This window comes from Pelodiscus sinensis, chromosome 14 (assembly GCF_052426305.1).
Source record: "Pelodiscus sinensis isolate ZL-2025 chromosome 14, ASM5242630v1, whole genome shotgun sequence".
Lineage (NCBI taxonomy): Eukaryota > Metazoa > Chordata > Testudines > Trionychidae > Pelodiscus > Pelodiscus sinensis.
In genome coordinates, this window is record NC_143065.1 from 24,994,185 (window position 1) to 25,006,297 (window position 12,113).

A 12,113-nucleotide genomic window follows, 5' to 3' on the forward strand; every position below is an offset into this window, starting at 1 on the left:
AAGTAGCACCTTACTCCCTTAGAAACTTTTGGAAATCCCATCCTAAATTATTTAACACAACATAGATCAAAGAAGAAAGGTACCTTGAAGTTTTCCATAAGCTACTAATGAACCACTGAAGGTTACACCCCCAATGTAGGTGCCCAAATATGCCACAGTTTTGAGAACGTTGGCAGAAGGGTGAACGTCAAGGTGTGGATATTCAATCATGTACTCAGCAATACATGTAAGAACTGCTGCCAAACCAACCAGACTGTGAAATGCAGCTACAAGCTGTGGAAGGTCAGAGATTTCAATCCGTTTCGCAACTGTGAGACCTGTAAAATGAAATGTTTTCAATCCAAGATTAAAGTATTGTATTATATTTCATCCTCTCCTGAAAGTATAAACAAGCAGTTAAGCAACAGAGGATTGTTTGCTTTCTTATGTTGTTTTTCTTTTTATGCAATAGAATAGAAACATAACAGTTGTAGGAAATTATAACCTAATTAAAATCGCCTCCAAAAGTATATTGCAAGAACATTTTGAGACAACAGACTATAAGAAACAGAGCCAGACTGGGGCTTTGAAGCATAACCTCTTGGGGAGGGGATCCTGCAGGCACATCAGTGTCATCTCCCAGATGTATTCTGCCCACAGGGAGCCAGCAAGCAAAATGCCCCTGTAGACACTGGGAGAGTTCTCAGTTACAAGTTGGGAATATTCTTTCCCAGCATTCCTTGTTGTCAGGCCAACAACTCTCATGTCCCTTGGAGATTACAACTCCCAAAGTTCCATTCCTTCTGGGCTGAAACGTGTAGAAAGCAAGGCTCGATTTCTACCCTACCAAGAGGATCAGCATACCCTGTAGTATCCACCCTGTGTGGCTACACACCTAAAGCTACCATTGAAGATTAGTAAACCTCTGCCAGACCAAACATCTGGAGTTACAATTCTAGTACTCCTGACTACAGGCAAATCATGCAAAGGAATTGTGATTCAGGATATTTGCTAAATCTTCTCCCCCATCCTATTAATTAATTTATTCTTATAATCATCATCAAAACTATTGGCACGAAGAACATTCAGGAGAGGCATAAGTAATGAGTAGGAGGACTTTACATTTTGTAGACTGTGGTCTCCATTGCTTTTTGAAATTACTTCAAGTGAAAAACATTCACTGTAGGTTTAGGATGTCTGAAGTGAGACTTTCAGGATTCTGAAGCAAGGCCGTGAAAGGAAATCTATGAAGCTCTGAAAATGGAGCCTATGGGAAATACTGTAGTCATAAACTCTATAATAAGAGCCACCAACGTGAACTATCGTTACTATTTCCTTTGATTGTAACTTGCCAGCACGTGCATATTCAGGGAGAATACTCCCTAAAATAAATGTAAGCTTTAAGTTCAATCCATAGAAGTGTGACCACATTTAAAAACAAGTTTATAGTTTTGTACATGTCTACTTTACATTTTAAGTACTCTAATCAAGAGTGTCACCTTTAGGCATTAATGCACTTTCCAAATGTATTTTAGTACCCAATTATAAATAAACAATTATTAATTGGTTAACAAACCAGTAACGAATGTGGTATGAATTCAGGTTACATGAACGGTACAATGTGTTGTACATACCTATCGTACCACCCATAGCCATGGCAGCAGACATCTGAGTGAGTATTTCTGGTGATGGTTTCAGTGCTCCTAGCGTAGCTGCTAAACCACCAGCTACCCCAATCATACCTAGGGCATTACCGAGTCTAGAAGTGTTCTGACTAGACAATCCTGCCAATGCACCAACACAGCAAAGACCTGAGCCCAGATATATCATCTGTAAAACAATGCAGAAGTTAATACATAGTGCACAACATTGCTGATAGAGTGTAAGGGTGTTGTGAGACCTCCAGGATCAACAGCTAGAGCAGGGTGTGGGGAAGTTTCAATGCCAAGAATTTATGGTTTGAGAAACGAAAGATTTATTTTTTGCAGATTAGTGGAAGAGTCCATTTTATTCAGCCCCAGATGCTGAAAACTCCCCAACTTCTCTCCTTCCCAGTCTCTATTTCTGTATTTCTCACTCACACAATTCTGCTTACAATGCAGCAATGACACTGATGAAACTTCTCAAATACACAGCATCAGTCTCCTAAGACATTTGAGTACATATTTTGTTTATTTCCATAACCACGGCAGTACCATTTTCTTCCATTAGTCTTCATTGCCCTGCCATTGTGTCTCACCTTCAAGTATGTGTGTGGTTTCTTACTCTCTCCCCAGTGCATCAAACTAATAACACATTAGTTTAGGCTTAAAGTAATTTAGTACAATTATCTTTGCTAGATTTACCATTTCTTTTACATTGAATATGTTTTGAAATGGCTTCAATCATTAGGTTCTTTGTGTGTGTAAGTAACACATTCTATCGAATCAGCCATTTGAGTTGCATTTTAAAGATTGTAATATTATGAGATCATTCCCATTGATTTTCGGTAACTTTGATTCTTAAGTGTTTTGATTCACAAAATATTCTGAATTCCCTACATGATGATGCATTTATGAATAACATGTGGTGTTCTCTCTCATGTTTGAAAAGCATATGGTGATTCTGTTTCACAGCATGAAAGCTCAGTGTGTCTTTTCCCCACCTGTATTACTGAATCTATTATTAATCATGAATCTAAAACAATGCAACAATGACAAAAATATAGGCTACATACCCATCATTTTCTAATTGCCCAGTAACAAAAAAAGCTAAGATATTCCATATCCTCTTCATAAAAGGCCATCACAAGACCCTTTGTTGCTGTACGTTTGAAGAACTTTTCAACAGAGGTCTTCAAAAATGGAAATCCAAAAAGCTAAATGTGGCAGAAGTAGAACTGACATATAACAGTGTTATGAATATGGAGCTGTAACAATGTTATGAATACTTTATGTGATTGGATCATGGAGGGCAAGTTATTTCATATGGTTCTAAGATTTTCCTCTATGAATGTGTTGATATAAATTATATTGTGCTGTGGGAGGAAACCGCAAGGAAGGAATACAATGGTTTCCCATATAAGAAAACTCATGAACACACTTGAAGAACAACAGGAAACATTATCAGCCTCAAGGACCAGGCATCCTGTCTCCAAAGAAGATGCAAGCTTGTGGTGCCAGGCATGGAACATGGAGCTGTCTGAGGTTGTGAGTTTCCAGAGGGCGATCGCGACCCACTTCCACCCAGGCACATAGCTCCAAAAAGGTGGCCTTCCGCATGCGGAAGTTTTGGAGCCACTGCTGGTCATGGGGCCATCTCATGCACAGGGGCAGCTCCGGCTCCATGGCACCAAGAGAAAAGCTGTGGCATCCAAAAAAGCAGGGCAACCACAGCAGGCACTGCGAGAGCTTTGCTGTCCCTAGGAGAGGTAGGCAAGCATGTGGCAGAAGCAGAGAAACGGCTCTCCGGGGGGTGAGGGGGTCCCTTTAAGCACGTGTCTCTGCAAGGCTCCAGCACCAGCACTTGGAAGCAACTGGTGACCTAAAGCTCTGTCTGAAATGGTTCCAGGTGGCCTTTTGTGCAAGAAAGCGTCCAATCAGCCTGGATGCTCTCTTTCAAAAAAGCAGATTGCTTTTTCGATGCGCTTGTGTGTGTGGATGAGCTCTTTCAAAAGAAGTTCTTTCAGAAGATCTCTTCTGAAAAAATCTTTGCAAAAGAAGCTGGCAGTCTAGACATAGCCAGAGAGAGAGAGAGAGGGAGAGAGAGACTGTGGAGGGAATCTAAAGAAATTGGGCCTTCCAGATCCAGGGAAAGGTAAGCCTTAGAAGGAAAAGTTAACATGTGTACAGTCTGTTTTATTATGATTATTTTAGATATGCTTTCCCTGAAATGCTTTTGTTCTAAATAAATGACACTTTGCTTTAAAGAGGCTGCTCAATAACTGAATACCACAGTTATTGTCCTGGTGGGAACAGAATCGCAGGGTCTGGGATAAGTCAGACCTACTCAGGTAAATCACAATTAATCCCATGGGACTGCAACGCAGGGTTTAGTCTGACATGGGACAATTGTGTGATTCCTCCCCAAGAGGCTGGAGATGACCTGAGGCCTAGAGAAGGTGTACTTAGAGGGACCAGAAGGTAATTATGACATTAAGCTTGTCTACAAAAGGCACATTATCCAAAATACTCTAAGCTAGGAGAAACAGAAGAAGAATAAAAAATGGGATTCTCATAATTGGAGACTGGGATGTGCAGTAGTATTGTGTTTGGTTGCTTTCTGCACTAGAGTGTTCCTGCAAGCCCTTCTAATCATAATCAGCATAATTCAAAGGGATCTATACAGGGAAGAGGGAGAGACAGAAAGAAAACTCTCTGACTAACTATTCTAAAGATCATTTGCCTTAATAAGCCTAGCCAACAGGGAATCCCACAAGCTTCTCAATGAATGGTGGGGAGATATGTCAACTCAACAATGCTTTTTTTTTTTTAACAAAATGTTTTTCTGGGATTCAGGAATGGTTCTCTTTAGAGCAGGCGTGGCCAACCTGCGGCATGTGAGCCACATGCGGCTCTTCCCCCCCATCGGTATGGCTCATGAAACCACCCCCGAGGCTCACGAAGCCGCCCCTGTGCCCCCTGAACATGGCCCACGCTTCCCGGCTCCCCGTGCTCACCGGGGTAGGGGAGCCATCTGGATCAAAATGGCGGATCCAATATGGCGGCTCTACAACTTTTGGCCCTGGCTCTTCACACTGGATCCAGCTGGATCTTGGCTCTTCATTCAGATCAGGTTGGACACCCCTGCTTTAGAGAGACCCTTTCCACCAGACAACAGCTGAAGCATTGCAAATGCACCTATTGGCCATTCATCTAAATCAATAGATTAAACTAACAACTACCGGCTACAGATTTTTTTTTGCAGGTTGTTACTGTAAAAGTGTCTACATAATATCATAATAAGGATCCAGGCTATAAGGACTAACACTAAAATTCTTTTAATGGACTCAGTCTGAGCTGCACATTCTGGTATGCAGCTCGATTAGAAATTATCAGGTAATTCTCCTAGAATCCTATCCTTAACCCCTATACACATTCTACTTTGTCACTGTTTGGGGAACACATACTGGCCAAACTTTATACTTGTGTAAATGGGTGAGGCTCCTCTGACTTGAATAGAGTTTTGCCCATTTACACCAGAGACTTTGGCCCAGTATCTTTCTAACTATTGGCCTTGTAGTGTGTTATATCAAACATGCCAGCAAGCATGTTTTGTGGCCAGCAAGCCTATGCAACTACTTTATTTTTATCTAGGAAATAAGCTATAAATATCCATTACTGTTTCCAATTCTTCTGCTCAGTAGCTCATCAAGGTATTTATTAGATATTACATGTTTACTATCAGCACTCTCTCATGTATTATTTCCTGTAGGGAACTTTATTATATTATTTCTGTAACTGAAGTATCAGGTATCCTAAACTATTAGTTCAGTATAACTTCAAGAAATGGTGCCACAAATGAAAATCTCTCTCATACAGCTGTTTGGGAAATAAGTTCCATTACTTTGCCTTCTGACTGCTAAATTACCTTCTGATAAATTCCAGGATATTTATCAGCTTCCTTTTCTGAAACAGTTTTGTTTACAGTACTTTAAAGAATTAATGAAAATTAACACCTCATTTTTCCAGATTGTTGGGGATGATCACCTTTGTGGGGAGAAGGATATCCTGAGAGTTAATGAGACAGGACCAGTTCAGTTTTGCTAGGGGTTCTGATTACTTTCAGGCCATTTTCCTCATGAAATACCTTCTTTCGGAGTCTACATAGCTTGCTGTTTGGACTCTCTCAGACAGGAAATAATGACTCAGCTTCTGGTATCCATATTGAGAATAATAGCCAAGACTTTGGAGGTGAATTAGAATAGTTGGCTTAGAAGGGACTGTAAGTGACATCTAGTCTAGCCCTGTCAAGATGCAGGATTTGTTGTGTCTAAGACATCCTAGACTGATGGCCAGTCAGTCTCCTTTTGAAAACCTCCACTGAAGGACCTTTCACAACCCACCCTAGACAGTCTGTTCCAGCGTCCTGCCATTCTTACAGTTAAGAAGATTTTCCTGAGGTTTAATCTAAATCTGCTATGCTGCAGTTTGAGCCCTTTGCCTCTTGCCCTGAACTCTGTGGCAAAAGAGAATTTTTTTTCTTCATCTTTTTACTGCAGCCTTTCAAATACTTGAAGACCAGTATCCTATCCCTCTTTAATCTCCTCACTTTCGAGCTGAATGTACCCAGCTCCTTCCCCATTTACTCATAAGACTTGCATTCCATTCCTTCGATCATCTTTGCCACTTGTCTTCGTATCCTTTCTAGTTTCTTTACGTCTTTTCTATGCATTACTGACCAAAATTGGACACAGTGCTCCAGATGAAGCCTAGTGATGACTAGAGTGGAAGCACCACATTCGGTGACTTGAATATTACACCTCTGTTAATGCAATGTAAAATTGCATTTACTTTTTTTTTTTTTTTTTTTAAAACAGCAGCATCACTTTGCTGATTCATATTGAGGTTGTGACCCACCACCTTCCAGATCCTTCTCAGCAGTGCCACAGCCTAGCCAGTTCCCCCCTTTCTGTATTTGTGCATTTAGGTTTTTTATCCTAAGTGTATGTTTGTCTTCTTTATGTATCCTTGTGTACCCTTATATTTGTCTTTGTTGAATTCCATTTTGTTGTTTAACTCCAGTCTGTAAAGATCCCACTGAATTTTAGCTTTACCCTCCAAAACATTGACAACTCTCCCAGCTTTATATAATCTGCAAACTTGATCAGCATGGTCTCTATAGTTCTATCTAAGTCATGTATAAAGATGTTAGAAAAAAATGTACACGTGCCATTTTTTTTTAAGTTGATTGACATAGCAAATGCATTGACATAGCAAATGCTTTGAGAAGCTTAATTCAACTGCACTGTCAGAACTGCATTGTCTATCCAGTTTAAAATGTAAGCTCCTTGGGATAGATACTGTATATAGCTTATGCTTGTAAACTGATACACATTCTCAAGGTGCTCAATAAATAATAAATAATAATTTAAAAAATAGAAAGAGCAGGAAGGTTCCTTACTAAAGTACAAAGAACCTATTAAAAATACAGAAACTCTGCTTTCCAAATCTTGCCATGACAGAGCGAGCCTCTCAATCAATATAGAAACATTATTGTCATGCCAGGACTCATCACTGATTTTGTGGGATCCCTGCAAGTATATATATTCTTTAGATTGCAATTTTGCTCACTCCAATTGATACTTGACCAAATAATTTCTTCTTGCAAAGAGATATGTCTAAATAGTCTATTCTACTTAAGAGCACTTTCCAAAGTTTGTTACAGAGGAGGCAGATATGTTCTGTTTTACTAGGATGCTAGAAAATGATGTAAAGTGTAGCCTATGGTCTGTGACTATTTAAAAGAGATTCAGAAAAGCCATTATTAAACAACATTATGTCCACTATCATATACTTCAGAATTTCATGCTGTATTTCATCAATTTTTCCCCGAAAGGCGATACAGTGACTTGACTGTATTTCACTGACCCTAAGAAACTCATGAAAGGACAAACAGACCATCATAGAATGGAAACACCGAACCAAATTCTGCAGTCTTTTATTGCATGAACGAGTTTGCTTGAAAAAGGACAGTGATATGCTGAAAGGCTTTAAAACTGTTTTTTTCCCTCTCTTTTAGTTGGTGGATAGATTACTAGAAAACCAGAAATCCTGTGATCCAGTGAAAATGGATGGAGAATATTTGCCCATGTAAGCAGGCCTCCCAACAGGGGGGTAGAAAGTAGCACAAAAGGGGCAACTGCCCCAGAGCCTGGCGATTCTAAAGGGCTCGGGACTCCGGGCTGCTGTTGCCATTACTGCAGCAGCAGCAATAGCCAGGTGGTGGGAGCTGGCCTGTAAGTCACCTCTGGAGCACGGTGCCGCAAGTTCCAGGTGGCTCTATGGGCTGGGAATGGGGCAGCATGATGCACTCTGGGTGGTGCTAAGGGCTGGCTGGCTCATCCCCATCCCCTCCACCTGAGGCCCTGCCCCTTCCAGGTGCACAGAGCATGGTATGGCTGTCAGCTCTCCTGCATATAAGTCAATAGACTCATAGACTCCAAGGTCAGAAGGGACCATTATGATCATCTAGTCCGACCCCCTGCACAGTGCAGGCCACAAAATCTCACCCACCCCTCCTAGAATAATCCTCTCACCTATATCTCAGATATTGAAGCCTTCAAATACTTTGAAGACCCCAAGATGCAGAGATCCTCTAGCTGTGATCTGTACCCCATGCTACAGAGGAAGGCGAAAAACCTCCAGGGCCTCTGCCAATCTACCCTGGAGGAAAATTCCTTCCCGACCCCAAATATGGCGATCAGCTAAACCCTGAGCATGTGGGCAAGACTCATCAGCCAGACACCCAGAAAGTTCTCTATAATTGTTTGGCCAACAGTAAAAATTAGGGGCTCAGTTCTGAAAATACCGAGCCAAGTGCCTGGCTGTGAATAGTCTCTTGGGGTACGTCTACACTACAGCGCTAGTTCGAACTAACTTAGTTCGAATTAGTTAATTCGAACTAAGCTAGTTCGAACTAACGCATCTAGAACTAAAAACTAGTTCGAACTAGCGTTTTGCTAGTTCGAACTAGCAAGTCCACATTGAGTGGACTCTGAACAGGGCTTAAGGATGGCCGGAAGCAGTGCCGGCAGGGCATAAAAGGAGGACTTAGAGCATGGAGATGCTGTCTCAGGCTAGCCGAGGGCTGCACTTAAAGGGTCCCGACCCCCACCCCGGACACACAGTTCTAAGGGGTGCCCCGCTTGCAAAGAAGTTCTGGCTTGGAGTGCCCTGAGTGCCCACACTGGGCACATCACACCACTCGGCCATCAGCCCGGCTGCACTTGCCGCAGGCTGCCATCTGGGGAGAGGGAGTAATTGGGGGGCTGCAGGAGAGCTTCCACCCCCAGAAGCCCGCAGAGCCAGCCCAGTCCTCCCCATCGGGGGCTCGTGCCCCATTCCTCCCTCACCTCCTTCCACTTACCCTTCCCTAGCCCCCCTTCTTATTGATGTACAAAATAAAGATAACGTTTCTTCCAACATTGACTCTGTCTTTATTGAAAAAAACTGGGGGAGACTGGGAAAAGGAGGTGCGAGAGGGGAAGAGAAAGGCTGGGAGAGGGGAGGGCAACTAACATGATCAGGGGTTGGGAACAGGTCCCAGATGAAGAAAGGCTACAGAGACTGGGACTGTTCAGCTTGGAAAAGAGGAGACGGAGGGGGGACAGGATAGAGGTCTCTAAAAGCAGGGGTTGGGTGGAGAGGGTGCATTCAGAAAAGTTCTTCCTGAGTTCCCATAAAGAAGGACTAGAGGACACCAAAGGAAAGGAATGGGTAGCAGGCTTCAAACTAGTAAGAGAAAGTTGTTCTTCTTGACAAAGCAAATAGTTAACCTGTGGAACTCCTTGCTGCAGGAGGCTGTGAAGGCTACAACTAGAACAGAGTTGAAAGGGAAGTGAGATCAAGTCATGGAGGTTGGGTCCATGGAGTCCTATTAGCCAGAGGGTAGGAGTGGTGTCCCTGCCCAAAGTTTGTGGAAGGCAGGAGAGGGATGGCACGAGACAAATGGCTTGGTCACTGTCTTCGGACCATCCCCTCCAGGGTCCCTAGGGTTGGCTGCTGTTGGCAGACAGGCTACTGGACTAGATGGACCTTTGGTCTGACCCAGGACGGCCATTGTAAGCTCAGGGCTCAGTGTCGGGGGTCTCAGTGGACCCCCTTGATTTTCATGCACACCTGGTCCTGGGTGGCCAGGCTGGCAGCTCTCCTGCCCCAGACGGCCACTTTCCTGTGCCTAGTGCGGAGATCGTGGACGAGGTCCACGATGTCCGCACTAGCCCAGGAAGGTGCCCGCCTCTTGCGGTCCAGGGCAAGCTCCCGGGAGCTGCCAGCCTGGTCCCGGCAAGAGGGGGTGGGCTGGGGGGCATCGGGTGGGTGGCTCTGTGCTGTGCCAGGTGCAGGGTCTGCTAGCTGGGTGCTGGCAGGCTTGCACCTGGCACAGGCACCGTAGCCAGCCCGTGCCCCTTTAAGGGGTCCGGGGCCGGGAGGGGGGCATAGAGTTTCCCTGGTGTTGGCCAGAGTGGCCACCAGGGAAACCTGGGGAGGGCTAGCCTCCCACTAGTTCGAACTAAAGGGCTACACAGCCCTTAGTTCGAACTAGCTAGTTCGAACTAGGCGTTAGTCCTCGTAAAATGAGGTTTACCTAGTTCGAACTAAGCGCTCCGCTAGTTCGATTCAAATTGGAACTAGCGGAGCGCTAGTGTAGCACCTATTAAAGTTAGTTCAAACTAACGTCCGTTAGTTCGAACTAACTTTGTAGTGTAGACATACCCTTACAAAGTATACTGGTAACTACTAAGGTCAACAGTAAGTATTAGAAGATTTGGGCCACTAATTTGTTTAGTTTTGCTAGCACAACTGAGCCTACCTGCTTAGGTGGTTAACCTGATAACTGAGCAAAATAAATTTGAATGTTGTCTGACCTGTTCAACGTTATATCCACTGGCAAGAGAGGCACCATATCCTCCAACAAACACTGCTCCAGGAAGGAGATAGAGATAATTATATTCTGGTGGGTCTGTAGGTCGTTTGAACATATCCAGCATTCGTTGTGTAATTAAGAAACCGCCTGTTGGGGAATATAAATTTGAACATCAGGAATAAGAAGATGGGAGTCCCTGTACGCACATTACTATAAATAAATTTTAAAAAAAACACTCCTGCATATCTGATGAAGTGGATTTTACCCTCAAAAACTCAGGATACTAAATATTTTTGTTAGTCTCTGTGGTGCCACAGGACTACTCATTGTTTTTAAAGTTACAGATTAACACAGCTATGACTCTCAGACTCTTGCAGAGTGAAGGTTACCTCTGGGTTTGCATTCTGCAGACCATTTGGTTGCAAATTTATCTAAATGTGGTTAGCACATTGTCTTCTCTTCTGTCTCTTGTAGAACTAACATATTCAGTTCTGTAACTCAGCTGCTTTGGTTTCTTTTAATAAGATTTTTCAGCATCAACTCTGCTCTGAACTCCAAATAGTCCCACCTCCCTCTTTCCTCTGAGGGCACATGGGATACAGAGGGACCACTGTAATCCTACAGTGCAAAGGGAAGTGGAGAGGAACCTGAGAGGCAATGCATGTGGCCTACACACCCTAACCACTACAACCTATGTTCCCCAGGGTGCTGGAAGTTTGAAGACTCAAGTAGGGGCAGGCCCTGGAAGGAAGTGGTGGGTCTGGGAGCATGTGGTTCCATTGGTTATTCCACAGACCTGGAGAATTAGATGAAACAAGCAGCAGAGAGTACTGTAATCCTGAGACTGCAACAGAAGTCATGGAACAGCTCTTCTGCTGTCCCATGGCTTAAAGGAAGGGAAATTCCTTCTTTGCTGCCCTGGCCTGAATGCCCATCCCAGTTACACAGGCTATGCAGCAAGTATGAGATTTGCCTGTTAGTAACCAGAAAGAGGAAAAGACATTTAAAAGCAATTATTGGGCAGAGAAAGCTCTATAAACAGAGAACAAATAGCATGTCACAACAGGAACTAATGAAATTTATTCACTGGAGGAAGAACTATCAGAGAGAGAAAGCAAGACAGACAACCGTGGAATTTGATTCAATGTTCTAGAAAAAGCAATTCTCTGGTGATATTAATTCACTCCTCTGGCCCTTTATTCCCAAAACATTTATCGCTCCAAAGTGCCATGATTAAAAGGCCAGCAGACTTCTTCCTTTGTTTTTCATCTTTTTAAGAAAGATCAAAAATAATTTTCAATTAATCAGGACTGATTTGTGCACAATGAGGGTATGTCTAGACTACATGGCTCCGTCGACGGAGCCATGTAAACTAGTTTACCTGGCATAGGCAAAGAAGCGGGGATATAAATAATCCCCTCTTCATTAAAATAAACATGGCCACTGCGCTGTGCCAACGTGAAACGAGGCTTACAGGGTCTGTTGGCAAAGGTTTACCCAGCCGACTGATCTGTGTCTACACTACCACGCTGTGCCGGATCAGCTAATTGTCGGCACAGCGCGTCGGCCAT

The 12,113-nt window shown here is 43.3% G+C and overlaps 1 protein-coding gene across 3 annotated transcripts in view; it reads right to left on the minus strand.

Annotated features, from left to right (window-relative positions):
• LOC102453110 (NAD(P) transhydrogenase, mitochondrial-like) overlaps window positions 1-12,113 on the minus strand; it is a 92,723-nt gene that overhangs the window by 25,997 nt on the left and 54,613 nt on the right. For all 3 annotated transcript variants that reach the window (XM_006135049.5, XM_025190703.3, XM_075897170.2), the window contains 3 exons: window positions 10,544-10,689; window positions 1,614-1,809; window positions 84-317 (listed from right to left, as the gene is read on the minus strand). In XM_006135049.5, the coding sequence (XP_006135111.3) occupies window positions 84-317; window positions 1,614-1,809; window positions 10,544-10,689 (576 nt within the window). The remainder of the gene's footprint in view (window positions 1-83; window positions 318-1,613; window positions 1,810-10,543; window positions 10,690-12,113) is intronic.